Raw genomic sequence first — 24,367 nt, 5'->3', positions numbered from 1 at the left:
ACGCCAGAATCCTGCAGGAGATTTTGACAAAATGGGACAAATCTCTGTTGTCCCTGGATCGGCAGGGATTCCCTGATCTGGTGGCTGAGGTCCCTGGCACTTGGGTTCAGGAAGTTGTTCCTACCTCTGAAGTGGACAGTGATCAAGACGGACGCCAGCCTATCCAGCTGGGGTGGAGTAATGGGAGTTCAGTCGACCCAGGGCCTCTGGTCGAGGGAGGAATCAAAGTTGCCGATCAATCTACTCGAACTGAGAGTGATCAGGCTATGCCTCTCCACATGGTCGATAAGACTTTTTGAGGGCGTCCAATCAGGATCCATAGCCACGCTATGTAAAAGTCTCACACATGTGGTATTGCCATACTCAGGAGCAGTAGTAGAATGTGTTTTGGGGTGTAATTTGTGGTATGCATATGCTGTGTGTGAGAAATAACCTAATATATCAATTTTGTGAAAAAAAAAAGAAAATCTTGATTTTGCAAAGAATTGTGGGAAAAAATAACACCTTTAAAAAACTCACCATGCCTCTTAATAAATACGTTAGAATGTCTACTTTCCAAAAAGGGAACATTTGGGGGGTATTTGTACTTTCCTGGCTTGTTAGGGTCTCAAGAAATTAGATAGGCCGTCGGTCTGTGATCAATTTTCAGAGATTGGCACCATAGCTTGCGGACTCTAACTTTCTAAGACCAAATAATATACACCGATTAGTTTTTTTTGTTTTTTTTACCAAAGATATGTAGTGGTATGAATTTTAGCCAAAATATATGAAGAAAAATTACTAATTTGCAAAATTTTGTAACAAAAACGAAGAAAAATTTATTTTTTTACAGAATTTTTCGGTCTTTTTTTTTCTTTTATAGCGCAAAAAAAAAAAAAACAGCGGTAATTAAATACCACCAAAAGAAAGCTCTATTTGTGTGAAAAAAAGGACAAAAATGTCAAATAGATACAGTGTTGTATGGCTGAGTAATTGTCATTCAAAGTGTGAGAGCACCAAAAGCTGAAAATTGGTCTGGTTATTAAGGGGGTTTAAGTGCCCAGTGGTCAAGTGGTTAGAACAAGGCACACAGTCTGTCACAGAATGAGAGAGATCTGTAAATCCTACTAATCAGGAAACCCACCAATCTCTCTCTCTCTTTCTCTAATGTCAGCATCCAGCACACATAGGAAACACATTTAACCCTTTCATTGCCCTGATAACCCATTCCCTGCCAGCGTAATTTATACAGTGCCAGTGCATTTTCTTTAGCACTGATCACTGTATTGGCGTCACTGGTCCCCAAAAAGTGTAATTTGGTGTCCAATTTGTCTGCCGCAATCCCGCTAAAAATCGATGATCGCCATAATTACTAGTAAAAAAAGAAAAAGTCCCTAAATCTATCCCATAGTTTGTAGATACAATAACTTTTGCGCAAACCAATCCAAGTACGCCAACTGGGATTTTTATTTACCAAAAATATGTAGCAGAATACAAATTGGGCTAAATTGATGGAAAAAAAAAATATTTTTTACATATTTATTCGTTGTTTTATAGCAGTTATTGCTTTGTTTATAGCGCAAAAAATAAAAAAACACACAGATGTGATCAAATGGCATTAAAAGAAAGCTCTATTTGTGGGAAAAATAGGAAACCTAGAAATGGTGGCCGACAAGACCGCCAATTCCTTTTTTCGGACCAGCCACCGAAACAAACGGAGTCTGACTTCCCAAATGGAGCCATGGCAGACAAATACACCCTCAGAGCCCGAACCACGTCCAGGGCATGAAGGGCCACTTCCTTAGGCTGTGTCGGCTTAGGACACAGAGATGGTAACACAATGTCTTCAATGATGTGGAACGCCAAAACCACCTTTGGCAGAAAAGGTTGCAGACGCAACACCACCTTATCCCTGTGGATGACCAGATAGGGCCACTTGCAAGACAAGGCCGCCAGCTCCTAAACCCTCCTGGCTGATATGATGGTCACTAGAAAGACCATTTTATGGGAAAGAGTCAACAGGGGAATCTCTCTGATATTTTCAAATGGCGGTTTCTGAAGCACCGATAATACCAGGTTCGGATCCCACGGGGGTAACTGTGGACGCACCGGAGGAACTACATGTTGGACCCCTTGAGCAAAAGTGCTCACTAGAGAGTGAGACACCAGGGGTCACTGAAAAAAAAAAAAAAATAAATAAAAAAAAAAAAGACAGCCAATGCTGATATTTGTCCTTTAATGGAGCTTAAAGCCAATTTCTTGTCTACTCCTTGCTGTAGAAACAGCAGAATCCGGGATATAGAAAAAGAGCATGGACGCCATCCTTTCTCCTCACACATGGAGATGTAGGCCTTCCAGGTACGATGATATATCTTCCGAGAAGATGATTTCCGTTCTTTCAAGAGGAAGTAAACCCTGATGGGTTTACTTCCTCTTTTTTTCCCTGCAAAGGTAAAGCATAATGGACTACTATGCATCGCATAGTAGCTCATTATGTGTCACTTACCTGACACAGGAGCCAGCGAAGTCGCCGCTGATCCCTGTAGTCCGCCGCGTCCATCTTGCTGGTGGCGTCTCGCAGCTCCGACCAATGACAGCGGCGAAGCCGCGATGACGTCACTCCCGCGCATGCGCACGGGAGTCGCGCCTCGCAGCTCCGCCGCTGTCATACGGCGAGGCCGCGATGACGTCACTCCCGCGCATGCGCACGGGAGTCGACAAATTTGGCAAATCCATTCTTGGACTTGCCGCATTTATTGCGCATGCGCGCCGCTGTCTACGGCGCATGCGCCGTAGACAGCGGTGCCCATTTTCGGGCAAATATCTCCTAAACCATATAGGTTTAGGAGATATTTCTTGGACCTACAGGTAAGCCTTAATCTAGGCTTACCTATAGGTCCAAGTTGTTTGGAAGGGTTTACTTCCCTTTTCAGCATAGTTGGGATCACCAAGTCCGAAAGACCCCGGTTCTTCAACACCTGGCTCTCAATAGCCATGCTGTTAAAACAAGCGATGGTAAAGCAGGATGGAGAATCGGACCTTGAGACAGAAGGACTTCTCGTAACGGCAGTCGTCAAGGGGAGTCGCCCACCAGGTGCACTAGGTCTGCGTACCAGGGACACTGGGGCCAATCTGGGGCAATCAGTATTACAGGGATCTCCTCGGCCTCCACTTTGCGGAGCAGAGGTGGTAACAGTTTCAACAAAGGAAAGGCAAAGATCAGCTGGTACTGATCCCATGGTGCCACCAGCATGTCTGACGCGTCTGCCCAAGGATGTCTTGTCCTGAGACACAAATCTCGGCACCTTCCGATTGAGAAGGGAGGCCAGAAGATCTACATCTGGTGTGCCCCATAGCAGGCACAGAAGCCTGAACACCTCCAGATGCAGCGCCCATTCTCCTGGGTCCAGCATCTGGCGACTTAGATAGTCTGTCTGCCATTTCTCCACTCCCGGGATGTAAATAGCCGAGAGGGCCAGTACATGTTGCTCTGCCCACTGAAGGATGTGAGCGACCATCCGGTCGACTGAACTCCCATTACTCCACCCCAGCCATATAGGCTGGTGTCTGTCTTGATCACGGTCCACTTCAGAGGTAGGAACGACTTCCAAGTGCCAGGGACCTCAGCCACCAGATCAGGGAATCCCTGACTAACTGGCACACCTGAATCTGCCGCTCCAGGGACAACGGAGATTTGTCCCATTTTGTCAAAATCTCCTTCTGCAGGATTCTGGCGTGAAACTGGGAATACGCTACTGCCTCGAAGGAGGCCACCATAAGTCCAAGGACTCACATACAGAGGCGTAGCAACGACCACCTGTGGTTCATCAACAGTTTTACCGCGGCTCTGAGTCTGCAGCTTGTCTTAAGGGAGAAAAAAACTCTCGCTTTCATGGAGTCTAGCAGTAAGCCTAGGTACTCCAAACACTGAGTCGGTACAATCACTGACTTTTTTTTAGGTTCAACAGCCACCCAAAATCCTGCAGGATCTGCATAGTGATCGCCACATTCTCCTCTAGCTCTGAGGCGGAAGATGCTCTCAGAAGGAGATTGTCTAGGTATCCCACGATCACAATCCTGCGTTGCCGCAGCAACGCAAGAACAGGAGCCAATACCTTGGTAAAGACTCAGGGGGCTGATGCCAAACCAAAAGGGAGAGCCACAAACGGTCGTGGGCTTCCAGACTGCAAATCGCAGAAATTTCGGATGCCAGAGGCATATGGGTATGTGCAGGTACGCATCCTGGATGTCTAAGGATGCCAGGGAGTCTCCTTGATGGAGTGCAGTGACTACTGAGCAAACGGATTCCATTCTGAACCTCTGTACTTTTACAAGTAGTAATTGAGGGCTTTCAGGTCCAAGATTAGACGTACCCCTTCCTTTTTGAGGACTACAAACAGGTTTGAGTAGAACTCCTGGAAGCGTTCTGAGTACGGAACAAGTACTATCACCTAGCAACTCAGCAGGTCCCTTACCGGCCCCAAAAGGGCCTCCTGGCAAGCTGGGAGTACAGGTATGCTGGAGGAGAAGAATCTGTTTTGCGGCTAAGAGAGGAACTCAATCTTGTAGCCTGAGGAAATCAGATCGCAGACCCATTGGTCGCACAGCCGAGAAGCCCACCGGGCTGAAAACTCCCGAAGGCGACCCCCCACCTGTGTTGCGGGCGGGGACAAACCTTCATGCGGTACCACTTTTGCTTGCAGGCTTGTTAGGCTTGCGGTTTCAGGAATGCTTTGGTCCTTCAGAGGTCGTCCTGTCGGGCTGGGGAAGCTTGGTCGAAGCCCCCGAGCGGATGAAAAAGTAATAAAGTCATCCAAAAAGGCTCCAAAGAGTCGGTCGCCATCTGTCAGGGCTTTTTTGGATGCATTTTAACCAACTCAGGTGCCTCAGCACCACAGCTGACACTGAAGCCCTGGATAACAGAGGACGCGTATCTAGGCTGCGTCACAAACGTACTTCAGGCCTTGCACTAGTTGGTCTGCTAGTTCCACACAGACAGGGGAAGCCTGCTCTCCCAATTCGCGGTGCAAAAGTTTTGCCCACGCAGTGTCTGCGACACCAGTGCGGGTGCCAGTACAGGTCACACGGCTGACCCCACAACTGTAAACAAGGAGCGAGCCACTGCCTCGGCCTTCCTGTCCGTGGGGCCCTTAAATGCAGGAGTCCCCTCTACCGGGATCGTGGTTACTTCGCTTAACCTGGATACTGGCGGGTCTATGACCGGAGGAGCCGACCATTTTTTGAGAAGGCTCTCCTCAAAGGGGTAGCGCACCGCTATGTTTTTGGGGCCCGAAAAGGTCCGTTGCGGTTAACCCCATTCCTTGTAAATTAACTTATCAAAATAAGTCGGATACGGGAACACCTTAGGTGAACGGGCTGGCTTACGGGACCCAAAAGGGATTGCTACATCAGCAGAGGGATCTGCTGGCTCCTTTATCTTCAGGGTATCACGCACAGCCATGGTAAGTGCTCCAACAAGCAATTTGTCGCGCACGGACCCGGACGGGGACTCATCCTCACTGTCCAAACAGTCCTGGTCAGCGTCATCTGAAACAACAGAGCAAGGATCGAATCTGTGTCAGAGCTCTCCCCGGAGAACGTGAGGGCAGGGGCTGTTTTTTACCACCTGTGCGCCCACGCACCGCCTCCATCTTGGCAACGAACGAATTGAGGACCGCCGACAAAGCGTCCAGAGGTACTGCGCAGTCTGCAGGCGAAGCAGTTGCAATTGCCTGGATTTTGGGGGAAGAAACACCAGTATCTGAAGCCATGCTAACCCTACCCTGTCTACCACCTGATGGGGACTTAGGAGGGTGGGACCATCACTGTCCTAACTGCTGCCGGCTAAGGGGCTCTTTCCCGCAGGACTCGCCACCCTGACTGGTTCTGCGCTGTCCAGCTAGCTGTGCCTGTGTCAGCTCCTAGGTGCATAAGAGATCACACTGCGCTGTACAGAGCTGCTGCAATGGCGCTGAAACTGATCAAAAACGTGTTCAGGCATCAAGAAAATCGCCGCCGAGTGTCCAGTATAAAGGACATAATCACAGGGAAAATGGCTGCCGAACTACATGGAAGCATGCTGCTCCTTGCCCCACCAAAGATGGCCGCCGAACACTCTGTACCATGAGGGACAGTGAAACAAAACAGGCAGAGAAATGGTGGTGAACAGCGCTACAGCGATCAACTGGCACAGCCTCCAGACACCTCCAGGTAGAGTTCCACACACATCCAGGGCACAGCCAGCCAGTGCAGCCCCCCCCCCCCCCAGGTGAGAGCCCCCGCCGGAGAGCCCCTGTATATGGCACACACACTACTCAACAGCCCATGCAGCATCCCCCACAGGGAGGGGGGAGGGAAGACAGGGAGAGAAGAGAGGGAGGAGAGGGACCCCCGAATCGACCCCCCAGGGAATGCCCAGCTGCTTGGCCCCACTGAAACATGGAGAGCTGTACTTACCAGTCCTGCAGAGCTGGGAGACATTCCATCACAGACCCACTCTCCGATCAGTACGGGGTGGCTGCTGGCCCGGCACACTGTGACACAGACATCAGTAGCCCAGTCATGTGTGCGCCCCGGAGCATTAACACTCATGACCACCTCTGAAGCTGAGGCATGTCGTGGCCAACCCAACGCGGAGCTCTGGTCTGCACACGCTCGCTGCCCAGGCTGGGGAGACTAAGGATAAGAGTATCCAGCCTGTCACCCAGCCGGATGTTGATAGCAGATCACAGGATATTTAATCTTGTGCAAAAAGCAAAGCTTCTGCAGAAAAGAAAAAACATGGACCGATGGGCCCGCAGGGTTCATAGGTCCTTCTCCTTCACTAGGAAGAAGAAGAAAAAACTGAAGCTGCAAGGCAGGCTAATGGGTTGTTACCTAAGGGACCGCCCCTTGGGCGGAACTAGAAAGTTCTGAGTTTTATATTACATGTTAACATGTTATGCCTAGTCCTCTCCTAAAGGTGGCGTAACAACCCAATGGTCTAAAGAGAGGAGCTGTGTCAGTTGGTGAAGAGAAGAAAAGGACATCAATTTTGTTTGGGTACGTCACATGATGGCGCAATTGTCAGTTAAAGTATAGCAGTGCCGTATTGCAAAAAATGGCCTGGTCATTAAGGGGGTTAATCCTTCCGGGGCTGAAGTGGTTAAAGCCAAATTCAATTCTCTTTTCTATCGCCTCTGACATTTTCTTTACTGCAACAGCATTCAAGCTGGAAGCGCATAATCAGCAAGTCCTGCTTATTATCCATCAGCCTCATTCCCACATTTAGTGCACCAACTTTAGAATAGGCAGATTGTAAGCCTTAACAACTGCTCTTATATTGTATGGTATATACCCATTTGCACATGCTGTACATAGTTACATAGTAGGAGAAGTTGAAAAAAGACATCAAGTCCAACCTATGTGCGATTATGTGTCAGCATTACCTCGTCTATCCCTGTATGTTGTGGTCGTTCAGGTGCTTATCTAATAGTTTCTTGAAACTATCAATGACCACCGCTTGTGGAAGGGAATTCCACATTCTTGCCACTCTTACAATACAGAACCCTCTCTGTAGTTTTAGGTTAAACCCCCCCTTCTACTAATTTTAATAAGTGGCCACGATTCTTGTTAAACTCCCTTCCACAAAAAAGTTTTATCCCTATTGTGAGGTCACCAGTACGGTATTTGGAAATTCAAATAATATCCCCACTCAAGCGTTTCTTCTCCAGACAGAATAAGTTCAGTGCTCGCAGCCTTTCCTCATAACCAATATCCTCCAGACCCTTTATTAGCTTTGTTGCCCTTCTTTGTACTCACTTCCTGTACATCCTTCCTGAGGACTGGTGCCAGAACTGGACAGCATACTCCAGGTGCAGCCGGACCAGAGTTTTGTAGAGCGGGAGAATTATCAATTTATCTCTGGAATGAATCCCCTTTTTAATGCATGCCAATATTCTGTTTGCTTTGTTAGCAGTAGCTTGGCATTGCATGCAATTGCTGAGCCTATCATCTACTAGGACCCCCCAGGTCCTTTTCCATCCTAGATGCCCCCAGAGGTTCTCCGCCAAGTGTATAGCTTGCATTCATATTTTGGCCACCCAAATGCATTATTTTACATTGAACCTCATTTGCCATGTAGTTGCCCACCCCATTAATTTGTTCAGATCTTTTTGCAAGGTTTCCAAATCCTGCGAAGTTATTGCCCTGCTTAGCTTAGTATTGTCTGCAAATACAGAGATTGAACTGTTTACCCCATCCTCCAGGTTGTTTATCAACAAATTAAATAGGATCGGTCCCAGTGCAAAACCTTGGCCCCCCCCCCCCCAATACCCACCCCTGACCATTCCGAGTACGCCCCATTTATCACCACCCTCTGAACTTCAGAGGGTTCAGATCCCACCTAAATAAACATCAAAATATACTCCATCCCATGAAGACATGGTTAACAGTATACTAGAAGAAAGAAGGATGAAGACCTCCCAGAAAGGATCAAAACCTCTATTGCCAAAACCCAACAACCCTGCTCCTTATGGCATCTTTGACTCTATAGGTCCAACCTATAAAGCCTGAGGTTTAATGTTGAAAAATTTTAAATAATGCATTTGGGTGGAAAAAATATGAATGCAATCTACTCACCGGAGGGGGTATGGTGTCAGAGCCTCTGAGGAAATCTAAGATGGAAAAAGACCTGGGGTTCCTAGTAGATAGATGGTAGGCTCAGCAATGGCATGCAATGCTGCTGCAAGCAAACAGAATATTGGCATGCATTAAAAAGGAGATCAACTCCGGAGATAAAACAATAATTCTCCCACGCTACAAGTCTCTGGACCGGCCGCCCCTAGAGTATGCTGTCCAGTTCTGGACACCAGTCCTCAGGAAGGATGTGCTGGAACTGGAGAGAATCCAGAGAAGGGCAGCAAAACTAATAGGGACTGGAGGACATTAGTTATGAGGAAAGGTTACGCGCACTGAAGTTATTCTCTCTGCAGAAGAGACGCTCAAGAGGAGATAGAATTTCAATTTATAAATTCCGTACTGGTGACCTCACTATAGGGATAAAAACTTTTCCGCAAAAGGGAATTTATTAAAAGACACGCAGCCATTCACTAAAATTAGAAGAAAACCAGTTTAACCTTAAACTGCGTAGAGGGTTTTTTACTGCAAGAGCGTTAAGGATGTGGAACCCTCTCCTACAGGTGGTGGTTTTAGCGGGGAGCATCAATTAAAAAAAAAAAAAAATTAAATAAGCACCTGAACGACCACAACATACAGATATGCAATGTAATACTGACATAAAATCACACTGTAGGTTGGACTTGATGGACTGGTGTCTTTTTTCAACCTCGCTTACCATGTAACGAGAAACCACATTATAAATACATTGGTTTTAGAATTTGTCTTTAATTTGTATATCTTGTTGTTTGACATGCACTGTACATTAAAACCAATATTGCTAATAAAAATGGGTCACATTGCAGCAAGCAGAAAAAAAAAATACTACAGGTCCATATATATGTGTTATACATAACATACAAATCTAAGGACAAAATACATATTGCCATTTTCATATTTACTCTAGGAGAGTTCAAAACGAAACACTGTAAATATGTTATTGACTGTAACAAATAAATGCCACACTGTAAAGAGAAAAATGCACGACTGGATCAATGAATATACCTCAACTTATTTTACTTATTACTAAAGTATGACTGACACTAAAAAGCAATAGCACCTTGGAGGTATCTGCTATTAGAAATGGAAAATCATGTACCACACAAGACAAGGTGAATGAAATCCTACCTCGTTTCACATCCCAAGTGGGCATATTCCGTGGTCCCTTTCGGTTATCCCTTTTTTCCTCAATGTAGTAATCATACTCTTGGTTCTGAGGTTCCACCTCCTGATAATTTTGTCTGTGATCATAGCTGCCTTGTGGTGGCATATTTTCATAAGCACTATTTTCCTATAAAAATAAAATGTCAATCATAGAATGTGCAAAAATATTTATTTCCATATTTGAGAAAATTAACACATGGGTACTAAAAGAAAGATTTACTGCCTAAATATTCAGGGCCGTGGGAAAACATTTTCTTTGGGAACCCCCAGCTTTCCCCCCTGTTCTGAGACATACAATAAATAGCACCTAGACTCAAAATAGGATTTTCATAAAAGCTTACCTGTAAAAATCCTTTTCTTGGAGTACATCATGGGACAGAGCAACAGTAACAGTATGGGTTATATAGCACGTCCAAGTGAGGGACACTGGCACACCCTAAACAGGAAGTTTAATTCCCCATATAACGTCTCCCCTTACTGGGAGTACCTCAGTTTTGTAGAGGAGCAATACCTGTATAACCTGAAAGAGGGGAGGGACCTCTGTGTCCCGTGATGTACTCCAAGAAAAGGATTTTACAGGTAAGCAGTTATAAAAAATACTATTTTCTTTATCGTACATCACGTGACGCAGAGCCACAGCAATAAGACCCCTTTCACACTGGGGCGTTTATAAAACGCGCTAAAAACGCATAGCGTTATTAGCGCGTTTTTGTAGCGCTAGCGTCCATGTTTTTATAGCGTTTTTGAAGTGCTTTTGAAAGTGCGTTGGAATCATCAAACAACCCCACCCCCTTACATCACTTCCTGTTATTTCATGACAGAAGGAACAGACCGAGAAGAAGATGGAGTATTTTGAGCTGCTGTCGATATTCGTGCTATGTTTGGGAACATCTACAACAGAGAGCGCAGCGTCGTTATTGGGTTCATCCCATCCATCAAATGCGTGCAGACAGAGGACAATACATGTTGCTCTATCAGGACCTGAGAGTACACCCTGATAAATTTTGAAATTATACTCTGATGAGCATCGCAACGTAAGGGGCAATATGCCAGTCATCAACACCCACTCCTACTCCCAAACAAACCCTCCCACCTCTCACTCTCAAACTCCTAACCCTCTCAAACTCCCAACCCTAATCCCACAATCCTAACCCTAATCCCACTCCCCATACTCCCAAAATCCTAACCCTAACCCCACTCCTCCTACTCTCAAACTCCCAACCCTAATCCCACTCCCCATACTCCCAACCCTTACCCCACTCCCACTACTTTCAAACTCCCAACCCTAACCCCACTCCCCATACTCTCAAACTCCCAACCCTAATCCCACTCCCCATACTCCCAAAATCCTAATCCCACTCCCCCTACTCTCAAACTCCCAACCCTAACCCCACTCCCCATACTCCCAAAATCCTAACCCTAATCCCACTCCCCCTACTCTCAAACTCCCAACCCTAATCCCACTCGCAAGAATACTGCCAAAATCTTAACCCTAATCCCACTCCCAATACTCACAAACTCCCAACCCTAACCCTAATCCCACTCCCCATACTCTCAAACTCCCAACCCTAATCCCACTCCCCCTACTCTCAAACTCCCAACCCACCCTAATCCCACTCCCCATACTCCCAAAATCCTAACCCTAATCCCACTCCCCCTACTCTCAAACTCCCAACCCTAACCCTAACCCCACTCGCAAAAAAACTCCCAAAATCTTAACCCTAATCCCACTCCCAATACTCGCAAACTCCCAACCCTAATCCCACTCCCCCTACTCTCAAACTCCCAACCCTAACCCTAATCCCACTACCCATACTCTCAAACTTCCAACCCTAATGTATTTCTTTCAATAGATTTGACTTTCTGCTCGACCTGTTGACAACGACCTTAATGAGACAGGATACCAATTGCAGAGATGCTATAACACCATGTGAACGATTACTGATAACGCTGAGGTAATTTGTGCATCATATGACAGAGCGGACAGATGTAGATCCGGATCTCTCTTGATATGACTTTTTTTTTGCATAGTTTCCCATCTAATCCTCAATGTTTTTACTGAAAGATAAAATTAATTGTTCTCTTTTTACAGATACTTGGCAACTGGAAATACATACACATCACTACAGTATGAATTCCGAATAGGAATATCTACTTTGGGTGAAATTCTAAAACATACGTGTGATGAAATATGGAATCTCAAACATCTATTTATGCCCGTTCCGAATAAACAGAAATGGAATGATATTGCACAGCAGTTCTTCAGCAAGACTAATTTCCCAAACTGTCTAGGTGCAATTGATGGCAAACATATTAGGTTAATAAAACCTTGCCATAGTGGAAGTCAATACTATAACTACAAAAAAGTATTTTTCGGTTGTTTTGATGGCTGTAGTAGATTCCGACTATAAATTTATATTTGTAGATATTGGATCATTTGGTAGCTGTGCAGACTCCACAGTTTTCCAGAATACCAAATTTGGAAAGCGTCTTGCTTCCAATCAACTGGACTTGCCGGATAATCAACCATTGCCTGGGTCAGAGGCTCCTGATTTGCCATATGTTTTTGTGGCTGATGACGCATTTGCCATCCATGAGCATCTTATGAAGCCATACTCTTTGTGAAATCTAGATACTCGGAAGAGAATTTTCAATTACCGTCTATGCCGAGCAAGAAGACTAGTCGAATGCGCCTTTGGAATACTGGCCAACAAATGGCAGATATTCCATAAACCAATTAACTTAAAAGTAGCAAATGCTTGCCAAAGTTATAAAGGCAGCATGTGTGTAGCACAACTTAGTATGGGAGTAACTGTATGGGATGTCCCAGAGCAATGCCCCTTGAGGGGACACAAAAGTAGGGTGCAATTAGACCTGAGGATCTACACTGCTGCCTGCAGCACACTGCGCCCAAAGGGCGATATCCTCATGCCTTCTTACACCCACCTGATAGAATCTGGTGAATGTATGGACTGAAGACCAAGTTGTGGCCTTGCAGATTTGAGCCATGGAGGCTTGGTGATGCACTCCCCACAAAGCACCAATAGCCCTGGTAGAGTGCGCTTTGACCTGAAAAGGTGGAACCACCTTCTTGAAGCCATAAGCTTGAATAATTACCTGCTAAATCCACTTGGCAGTGGATTTTGATGCTGCCCGTCCTTTCCTAAGACCTTCAGGCAACATGAACAAAACATCTTTTTTCTGATTCTGAGCAGTTGCCTTCAAATAGATCTTGACCGCTCTCACTACATCCAAAGAATATAGTAACTTTTCTTCCTTAGAACAAGGTTCTGGAAAAAATTAAGGTAAAATAATATCCTGGCTTAGGTGAAAACCTGAAACCACCTTTGGCAGAAAGCTAGGATGAGGATACAAAAATACTCGTGAACGATTAAATATGTCTCTTTACAAGAAAGAGCAGCCAACTCAATACCCTTCTTGCAGAAGAAATGGCTACCATAAACACTAGCTTCCTTTTCAAAAGGACCAAAGGAATATGTCATATTGGTTCAAAAGGCTGTTTCTGTAATGCCGAAAGAACTAAATTCAAGTCCCAAGGGTTCCTAACTGGTGGATTAAGCTGCGTTACCCCCTGTATAAAGCTTTGGATCAAAGAATGCAAAGCAAGCAGATGCTGAAACACACACAGTACTTAAGGCCAGTTTCATTTCTAGCCCCATTTGCAGAAAGGCAAGAATTCTACCCATGACATACTTCCTAGGATGCCAAACGCCTGGATTCTCACCAAGAAACATATGCCTTCCAAACTATAACAAAATGATTCTGGAAGCTGGCTTCCTTGCATTAATCAAGGTAGGCATCCCTGAGCCTGAAAGCCCACGATTCCTTAGAATGTGGATTTCAATAGCCAAACCTTTAAATTTAGCGGCTGTAAAAAAGGTCTGGACGTGGTGGTAGGGGCCATGGAGCACCAACCACCATCATTACCATTTCTGCATACCAAGATCTTCTGGGCCACAAGAGCTACCGACTTCCTTTCCCGCTTGATCCTGCAAAGAAGTCCAGGTAGCAGCAGAATAGGAGGGAATGCATAATTCAGTGAGAACTGATCCCACAGGGTCACCAACGCATCTGTACCGCATGCGAATGGATCCCTTGTTCTTGACAAAAGTTGTCAACTTTGCTGTTGAACCTGGATGCAAAAGATCTACATCCGGGATCCCCCATCTTTGGCATATAGCCAGGAACACGTCGCGCTGAAGGGGCTATTCCCCCGGGAACAACTGCTGGCGACTTAAGTAGTCTGCCTGCCAGTTCTCTACCCCTGGAATTAAGATTCCCGATATGCACGGCACATGTTTTTCTGCCCAGGTTAAGATATGGGTTACCTCTCCCTGGGCTGCCTGACTTCTGGTGCCCCCTTGGTGATTGATAAAAGCCACTGCTGTGGCATTGTCAGATTGAATCCTGACAGGAGAATTCTGCAACCTAAATGTCCAGGCCCTTAGGGCTAGACACGCTGCCCGAGTTTTTGAATGTTGAAGGGCAAGTTCCTTTTGGTTCCGGACCATTTCCCTTGGACAGATGCTTCTTCCAGGACTGCTCCCAGAAATTCAGGTCCGCTCTGTAGCCGTCATTTGGGCTATAGCATGGACGTCAAGTGGTTAAGTAACACACACACACACACACAATTTTCCTGCGCGAACGAGCTCCGATCTTGGCCGGACCGCATAGAGGAGGCCTGGGGTGGAGGAGCTGACGAAGGAAACCACCATAAAGGTGGCGAGAGCGGAGTGGCACACCGCCGTATAATGCCATGTTCTCCCTGCCTGGAGGAAAAGCTATTCAGGTGGGGGGACATTCCTAGGAGCAAAAAAAAAAAAAAAAAAAACCTTTTCCTGTGACTTTACTGCAGCCTGGGCCGGAGGAAGTGTGCAGCTTGTACAGATTGACAAGCATGGAATCAGGTATGTGCTTGACAGCCCCCGGTGATGACTATAGGCATAGCAAAATTTACTTTAAAAAGGAGAAAACCCACAAGAATTTGAAAAATTCCTTAGGAATCTCCCTTACCTTATCAAGCTGCAGGGTTCTGTGGTAACAGACCCAATTTTCACCTCTCACGGTGGGCTCCGTTAAAAAAACCTTCAGGGACTAGGGCCCCCTTTTTATTGGGGGGTCCACAGCCCTGGATCTGTAAAAAGCACCCTGCCAGGAATATGGCTAAAAAAGCTAAATACTGGATCCCGGTGTCCAGCTCTCCAGATCAGAGTCCTCCCCAGAAGATGGACGGGGTAGGGGACTTTACTCACCTTACGCCCGCACGCCATCTCAACCCATGAGATGAAAGATTCCAGGACCGCCGACAAAGCGCTCCAGGGGAACAGCAGACCCAAAGGAACCAGCAACCGTGACGGGGGTGTCTGGGGGAGGGGGCACTTGTTTCAGATGCCATGAAAGTCCCAGGCTCGACCGGACACCACCAGGGATCGAAAGCCCATGAGGGGGGGGGGCACTCGCAAAATGGGGAAACCCCAGGAGGACACTCCACCCTGACTCATACCTCAGAGGAGCAGTGCTGTGCGCTGTCCGTCCTCCGGCAGATGGGATAAGCCATGAGGAGATCCTCGGTCGTGCCAGGCTCCAGGAGTAATGTCCAGAGATAAACGACCAGCAGCGGTCTCCCCACAAGGCTACAAGAAAATGGCCACCCTTCCTCAGACAGAGCCCGAAGCCAAGAATGTGCAAAGACCAAGGCAAAATGGCCACCGCAGCTACGGGAAAATGGCTGCGGTGCCAAACCCAAAACTAAAATGGAGGCTGCTACACGTGGAGGACAATGCCAGCCACACACCCCGCACCTGGAGAGCACAGAGACTGCCCTGAGGGGACCCCCCAAAAGGTCAGGTAGGGGCCTAAACATCCACCTAGTGGAGCCCAGCAACCGACTGCGACAGCTACCAGGCAGTTCAGCAGGGGGAGGGAGAGGAGGAGATTTCCCAGAACTAACTACCCCAGGGGAGTACCTAGTTGCTCCAAATCATGCCTGGACCAGGCCGATGCAGCATCTACTTACTCATCCAGCAGGGATCGCGGGTCATACTCCCAAGACAGATCCACCTCCCGCCTAAATGGAGTGACCGTGAACAAACCAATACCAAAAAAAATCAAAAGAACTCCTGAAGTCCATACATTTTCTCAATTCCAAAAAGTATGCTTGTATACTGGGGTGCAATTCCCCTATCACAATTCCTTCAAAGAACTATCAAATCTTTTTATGTTCACCTGCGTTCCTCCTCACCACAAATCACCCTTCGTGCCACCACTACTTTACGAAATGGCAACTCACCAGAAAACCGGCATGGGCTCCCTCCACTCCCTCCATTCCCCCTGCCACTGTGGGGGTCTGTAGGGTGGGTTATAATACCCTCTCCCTCTTCCCCTATAACCATCCCTCCAGAGTCTGGTGTATTGTCCCATAGGTTGTTGCTGGGGCTGGTTAGATGTATTAATCATTTGTTCACCAACATGGCCATTACCCTTACTTGACATATCAATATTGGTGTTTACCTCAGTTTTATTGCCTGTGGGTGGAGTCCTTCCCTTCCCATTCTGATTTCCTACTGCATTCCCCTGGGTTTCACACTCCTCATTCAGGGATCTATTATTAGAGCTAGGTGTTTGTTCATCCTCCTGCCACCTATACACTTTACCTGCAAGATAATCCTTCTGGTCCCTCTAATACTTTCTCACCTTCTTGTTTTTTACCTCATTATCCGTTTTAACCAAAAATTCCTGCAGTTTGCTGGCTCTGGCTTTATAATCATTAGAGTCAATGTGTGGTACCATATTTTCTTTAATGTTGTTAATATTTTCTTCTATTTTTGCTAACAATCTCTGTCTATCAATAATTATATCTAATAGTTTCCCTTTGCATCCACTGAAAAAACCAAACCAGGCCTTTGATAGGTTCTCATCCATTAGGCCCAAAATCCCATATAAGCCTCCAAGGTGTAATATTAGCCTCTCTGTACTGTTGTAGTGGTGTTATATCCCACCACACCTTAATTTGCTTGTCCATTGCATTCTTTAAGTGTTTAAACCCCTGTTCCAAAATTTACTGCCGTGGTATTATCGAAATTATCAAGCAATTCTCCTACATCAATCCTCTGATTATTTAAAAAAGGAGAATACTTCCATTCTGTGTATTTTGTGCTGCCCGTATAGTGCTACACTACCCTGAACCTCAAATAATGTGAAAAAATATAATCAAAAGAAAATACCGGCGCACAGATAACCACAAATCACCCTTGGTGTGGTTTGTAGCGCTGGTACCGACAGTGGGTGAATCAGGGAGAGGAAGAGAGCCTGCAGAACATCGATTGGCCCAGACCGCACTTTTTCATTCATGGCTGGATAAGCTTAGTTACATACATAGTTAGTCAGGTTGAAAAAAGACATAAGTCCATCCAGTTCAACCACAAAAAAAAAAAAATATATTAATAATATACAATCCCATATACCCAATTCTATACCGACAGTTGATCCAGAGGAAGGCAAAAAACCCCAGCAGAGCATGATCCAATTTGCTAAAGCAGGGGAAAAAAATTCCTTCCTGATCCCCCGAGAGGCAATCGGAGTACCTAGTTATATTATGTACACTTAGGAAATAATCCAGGCCTTTCTTAAAGCAATCCACTGAGCTGGCCATAACCACCTCTGCAGGGAGACTATTGCACATTTTTACAGCTTTTACTGTGAAGAAACCTTTCTGTATTTGGAGATGAAATCTCTTTTCCTCTAGACGTAAAGAGTGCCCCCTTGTCCTCTTTGTTGACTGTAAAGTGAATAACTCGACACCAAGTTCACTATATGGACCCCTTATATATTTGTACATGTTGATCATATCCCCCCTTAATCTCCTCTTATCAAGAGTGAATAAATTCAGTTCCTCTAATATTTCCTCATAGCCGAGTTCCTCCATGCCACTTATCAGTTTGGTTGCTCTTCTCTGCACTTTCTCCAGTTCCCCAATATCCTTTTTTGAGAACTGATGCCCAAAACTGAACTGCATATTGCAGATGATATCTCTCGCTCTCTGGAGTACATACCTCTCTTAATACAGGAAAGGACTTTGCTCGCTTTGGAAACCGCAGCTTGGCATTGCATGCTATTATTGAGCTTAAACCCCCAGATCCTTCTCCACTATGGATTCCCCCAGTTGTACTTCCCCTAGCATGTATGATGCATGCATATTCTTAGCCCCCAAGTGCATAACTTTACATTTCTCAACATTAAACCTCATCTGTCACATAGTCGCCCAATTAGACAGAGCATTGAGGTTGGCTTGTAAATTGGAGACATCCTGTAAGGACGTTATTCCACTGCATAGCTTGGTGTCATCTGCAAAGACGGAAATGTTACTTTTGATCCCAGACCCAATATCATTTATAAAGATATTAAAAAGTAAGGGTCCCAGCACTGAACCTTGGGGTACACCACTGATAACCTTAGACCATTCAGAGTAAGAATCATTAACCACTACTCTCTGAATTCTGTCTTTTAGCCAGTTTTCTATCCATTTACAAACTGATATTTCCAAACCTGTAGACTTTGCCTTACACATGAGCCGTGTGTGGAACTGTATCGAGTAGTGTTGGCTAACTGACACAGAATCATGTGAGTGCAATCTTTTTTTTTTTTTTTTTTTTTTATAAAAGTTAGAACGTTTTTACACTATGTTGGTTCCATATGTTTATGAGTCTGCATAATCGGTGGATTGCTGATGTAAGAATACGCGGGTTTAAGGAGTGGTTATCCATTGAATGAACCAAAAGCGAGATCCCATATATTTCTGGTGAGTTGCCATTTCTTAAGGTGGTGGTGGCACGAAGGGTGATTTGTGGTGAGGAGCAACACACGTGAACATAGGAAGATTTGATAGTTCATTGAAGGAACTGTGGTATTGGTTTGTTCACACATATATATATATGTATATATATATATATATATATATATATATATATATATATATATATATATATATATATATATATATATACACACACACACACACATACATATACATACATACATATATACACAGTGCCTTGCGAAAGTATTCGGCCCCCTTGAACTTTTCAACCTTTTGCCACATTTCAGGCTTTAAACATAAAGATATAAAATTTAATTTTGTGAAGAATCACCAACAAGAGGGACACAATTGTGAAGTGGAACGAAATCTATTGGATAATTTAAACTTTTCTAGCAAATAAAAAACTGAAAAGTGGTGCGTGCAAAATTATTCGGCCCCTTTACTTTCAGTGCAGCAAACTCACTGCAGAAGTTCAGCGAGGATCTCTGAATGATCCAATGTTGTCCTAAGTGACTGAAGGTGATAAATAGAATCCACCTGTGTGTAATCAAGTCTCTGTATAAATGCACCTGCTCTGTGATAGTCTCAGGGTTCTGTTGAAAGCGCAGAGAGCATCATGAAGACCAAGGAACACACCAGGCAGGTCCATAATACTGTTGTGGAGAAGTTTAAAGTCGGATTTGGATACAAAAAGATTTCCCAAGCTTTAAACATCCCAAGGAGCACTGTGCAAGCGATCATTTTGAAATGGAAGGAGTATCAGACCACTGCAAATCTACCAAGACCTGGCCATCCCTCTAAACTTTCAGATCAGACAAGGAGAAGACTGATCAGAGATGCAGCCAAGAGGCCCATGATCACTCTGGATGAACTGCAGAGAACTACAGCTGAGGTGGGAGAGTCTGTCCATAGGACAACAATCAGTCATACACTGCACAAATCTGGCCTTTATGGAAGAGTGGCAAGAAGAAAGCCATTTCTCAAAGATATCCATAAAAAGTCTCGTCTAAAGTTTGCCACAAGCCACCTGGGAGACACCAAACATGTGGAAGAAGGTGCTCTGGTCAGATGAAACCAAAATCGAACTTTTTGCCCACAATGCAAAACGATATGTTTGGTGTAAAAGCAACACAGCTCATCACCCTCAACACACCATCCCCACTGTCAAACATGGTGGTGGCAGCATCATGGTTTGGGCCTGCTTTTCTTCAGCAGGGACAGGGAAGATGGTTAAAATTGAGGGGAAGATGGATGCAGCCAATTACAGGACCATTCTGGATGAAAACCTGTTGGCGTCTGCAAAAGACCTGAAACTGGGACGGAGATTTATATTCCAACAAGACAATGATCCCAAACATACAACAAAATCTACAAAGGAATGGTTCACAAATAAACGTATCCAGGTGTTAGAATGGCCAAGTCAAAGTCCAGACCTGAATCCAATCGAGAATCTGTGGAAAGAGCTGAAAACTGCTGTTCACAAACGCTCTCCATCCAACCTCACTGAGCTCGAGCTGTTTTGCAAGGAAGAATGGGCAAGAATTTCAGTCTCTCGATGTGCAGAACTGATAGAGACATACCCCAAGCGACTTGCAGCTGTAATCACAGCAAAAGGTGGCTCTACAAAGTATTAACGCAAGGGGGCCGAATAATTTTGCATGCCCCACTTTTCATTTTTTTTATTAGTTAAAAAAAGTTTCAAAAATCCAATAGATTTCGTTCCACTTCACAATTGTGTCCCACTTGTTGGTGATTCTTCACAAAAAATTAAAATGTTATATCTTTATGTTTGAAGCCTGAAATGTGGCAAAAGGTTGAAAAGTTCAAGGGGGCCGAATACTTTCGCAAGGCACTGTGTGTGCGTGTATAATATATATATATATATATATATATAAGAATTTGCTCTATAAAGGCTTGGGAGTTGGAGTTTAACACACGTAGATGGTATTGTAAAAGATTTGCATGTGGTATATGTTTAAACATAGTATTTGAGCACAATTCATATTTGAAGAATTTCTTTGGTGTTAGATTATAGATTGCGCGAACTACCCAACGTATTTATAGACCCTGTGACATCCCCCAGCAATAAATGAGAAGGGAGGGTAATTACTAGGCAAACAACAGGCCCAACAAAAAAAATCCACAGACCCAACTTCAGTGTAATGCTTCAAGAACCTTCTGGCCGAAAGCTGCATCCGCGGAGAATTGCGGTCCACCTGATAAAACTTTGAAAATGTATGAACACCAAATGCCTGCAAGACTTCACCCTATATAAATCTGCCATTCTAAAATACAATTCTTGCCTCCATGCTGCTAAACAAGCCTACTTTGTCTCTTGTTAATACCTTGTCATTCAGTCCCCGTCGGCTCTTCTCAACCATTAACTCTCTGCTTCGTCCCCCACCCCCTCTACGCACAAACTCACTCACTGCCCAAGAGATTGACAATCACTTCAAAGACAAGATTGATGCAATTCATGAGGACACCTTCACTGTGCGTACATCTTCCCCACCGAACATACCTTGCCTAACAGCACATTCAACACTCTCCTCTTTTGAATTGGCTACTACTGAAGAGGTTACAAAACTTCTCAGGTGCCCACCTAACCAATTGTCCCTTGGATCCTGTTCCCTCACAACTACGGTCACCCTCTTCTTCTATCCTATGCTCCATCACATCTTCAACCTCTCCCTCTTTAGTGGCACCTTCCCCTCCCCTCTAACATGCACAGATCACTCCTATACTTAAAATGCCCTCACTGGACCCCACCAACCTGAACAACTTAAAAGTGGAGTTCCACTCCACAAAAAAAAAAAAAAAAAATTTAAACACATTGAGAAAAATGTTTTACTCACCTCTAAATGCCTGTTGCTAGGGGGCTCCTCAGTCTGCCTCCTCAGTCTGCCTCCTTTGGCACCTGGGCTCCTGATGTCACTTCCCTTGATGCAGGAAGGGAGATCGCCTCTCCCCCCTCCCTCTAGTCAATCTGGGACACGCGACAGGTCCCAGATGATTGCACAGCCAGTCACTGCGTGCAGCGCAGCTCGTGCATTCGCAGTGGGTGCCTGGCTGTGAAGCCACAGCTCATTCTCCACAGTTACAACCTTTTGTACCACCTGCCCCGCCATATTGTAAGCTCTTCTGAGCAGGGTCCCCTTAATCCTCTTGTATTTTATTGTATTATAACTGTATGGTCTCCTTTTTATATTGTAAAGAGCTGCATAAACTGTTTGCGCTATATGGATGATGGTGAACAGAGGACCAGGAGGAGACTTTGCAAAGCTGGGCTAGAGGCCTAGTGCCGGAAAGCCCAGGAAACTACCATCGATATGGTGGAAAACGTGTGTCAGAGTGCTGGAAGAGATTTGATCTCTAGAGCATAAGTGCTGGGGATCAGTGTTCTCAACCACCTAGTGATGGTAGAAGGTGTCCTTTGTGAGGTCATAAAAAGAGGGGAAAAAAAATAAATAGGAAAATTAGTCTTGATGGAAGCTGTTGCGTGGAGATAAACTAATGGTTCTGCCTACATCCAGACAATGAAAATAGATTTCCTTCTAATGCTTAGGACCAGAGCACAGGGATGGCAAAGCTCTTCATGAAAGTGAAAGTAGGATACCACCTTAGGAAGAAAGGCTGGTCCTGTTTGCAAGACTACCATGTCATTGTGAGGAATAAGAACAGGCTTGCTGCAAGAAAAAGCTGCTAAGAGACACGTCTGACAGATGTGAGTTACCAAAAAGGCCACTTTGCAGGAAAGGTCATCTAGGGGATATCCCCGATGGGTTCAATGGGTTATTTCTTGGCAGGGCAAACCATGCAAAGAGTCCAAGAGAGGACAGGGTGCTTTAATGCGGGCCTGATGCAAGATAAACCTTGAATGAAGGTTTTGACAAAGAAAAGGGAAGCCAGGGGCTTTTTAAAAAATAAGATTGGACAAGGTCGAGACCTGTCCTTTCAGACAAGGCCAAGACCTTACTATTACTGTAAGAGCAGCAAGGAAATAGAATTCCCTTCCACAGGCAGTGGTTTCAGCGGGGGGCATTGATAGTTTAAAAAAAACTATTAGATAAGCACCTGAATGACTGCAACATACAGGAATATACAATGTAATACTGGCACACATAGGTTGGACTTTTTCCAACCTCACCTACTATGCAACTATGTCCTTCTGAGAGGTCTTGTTGGCTAGAACGCATAAAGGTGAAGCCAAGGACTTCTTCATGCTGATTGACACCTGTTGCTGGGGAGTATTCATCTCCGAACATATACTGGCTGAGTATATAGCGCCGGTTCTTCTGTTCACTGGATGCTTCATGAGGTATTTATCATGCTGCACGTTTTACCTTCTTGTGATTGTTGTAGATTACACTCTAAATTGCTCTAATAGCAGTGAGAACTATTGTGTAGTTTTTCTCTCTTCCATGAACGACTGACTGGGAGTATTTGGAGATTAACCCTTTATTGCCATGTGTTCCTACATCTGAACCTGGCTGTGGCAGTTATATAGCAAACAATAATAGCCCTCCTATAACGTAGCCTCCCTGGCGGTATTCCCGAGTCTGGCTCGGGGTGAGATTTCATTACCATAAGCGGTATTCCCGAGCCAGACTTGGGATCCCATTGCAGGATCCATGTTGGGGTTACTTACCTTGTCCCATGGATCCAGCGATGTCTCCCCGCTGTGATCAGCGAGCCGCCGTGTCTCGCTCGATCTGTTCGGCGCTGTTGGATTGAATTCATATAATACTTCTGGTATTTCACTTCCTGGCTGAGACAGCCACTTAGCCTCAGTTGAAATGAAACACATGAAAGCTTTGTAATCAGAAGAACAATGGCTTGTGCAATTACAGGCTTCAAAGGGAATAAGAGCTAGTTAGACGGCTCAGGGCTAATAGAGACACTGCTCATAGTGGACAATACAGCATGCTTCCTGAAGAATGGGCAGACATGTGAAGGATTACCTCTTGGCGATATCTAATGGATGGAAGGCAAATGGAGGTGGCTACAAGTGGGCGTGTATGTATGAAAGGATCACACACACAGGCAACGCTCTCTCTCTCTCAGTTCTCTGCAAAGAGCCTGTCATGAGGTTGTGTTCCTGCTAACCTGATGATTCAGCCATCTTGAGGCCTACTCTGGGTGATGGATCCGGCCTAAACCTCATGATGAAGGCCCTCTCCTGGTCTGAGCCAAGCTGATGCAGCAAAGCCTCACGAAGGGCCTTGTGATAAGTATCTTTCATATTCTTGTATTATATGTTCTGATTGTAAGCTTTGTGATTGATATTGTAATATCTTTTTAATACTTTATGTTAGCTTTCCTAATTTCTTGGGAAATAGGATAGTGTTTTACTAGCAGCAGTGTGCGTGTTTTCATAAGTAACTATGTCAGTGTGCCTAGCAGGGTTTTCTAAACTAGATAACTATGGGAAGAGACAAGTTAATAGTAGATTGTAGAGTACTTAATATCCTTCAGGCGCTAAATTCAAAAAGTAAAAAACACAGTATAGATACAGTATACTGTAATCTTACAGATTACAGTACTGTATCAAATAATTACACATCCCCTTTGTCCCTAGTGGTTTGTCCAGTGCCCTGCATGCAGTTTTAGATTATAAATACTGTTCTTTATGCCAGGAAACTGGAGATTGTCCATAGCAACCAAAAAATGTCCGTTTACATCAAAAGTGGTTATAGACCAGCTAGAAAACAGCGATATTAAAATTAGAATCAC

General features: G+C 45.0%; 1 protein-coding gene across 1 annotated transcript in view; it reads right to left on the bottom strand.

Moving 5' to 3' along the window:
• ZFR2 (zinc finger RNA binding protein 2) overlaps nt 1–24,367 on the bottom strand; it is a 379,518-nt gene that overhangs the window by 293,334 nt on the left and 61,817 nt on the right. Inside the window, exon 3 of the mRNA XM_077475662.1 lies at nt 9,763–9,925. Coding sequence (XP_077331788.1) covers nt 9,763–9,925 — 163 coding nt within the window. The remainder of the gene's footprint in view (nt 1–9,762; nt 9,926–24,367) is intronic.

This window comes from Lithobates pipiens, unplaced genomic scaffold, assembly GCF_037356315.1.
Source record: "Lithobates pipiens isolate NorthernLeopardFrog02 unplaced genomic scaffold, aLitPip1_a1.2 Scaffold_13, whole genome shotgun sequence".
Lineage (NCBI taxonomy): Eukaryota > Metazoa > Chordata > Amphibia > Anura > Ranidae > Lithobates > Lithobates pipiens.
Note: the sequence above shows the minus strand (reverse complement) of the source record. Positions and strands in the feature narration are given on the sequence as shown.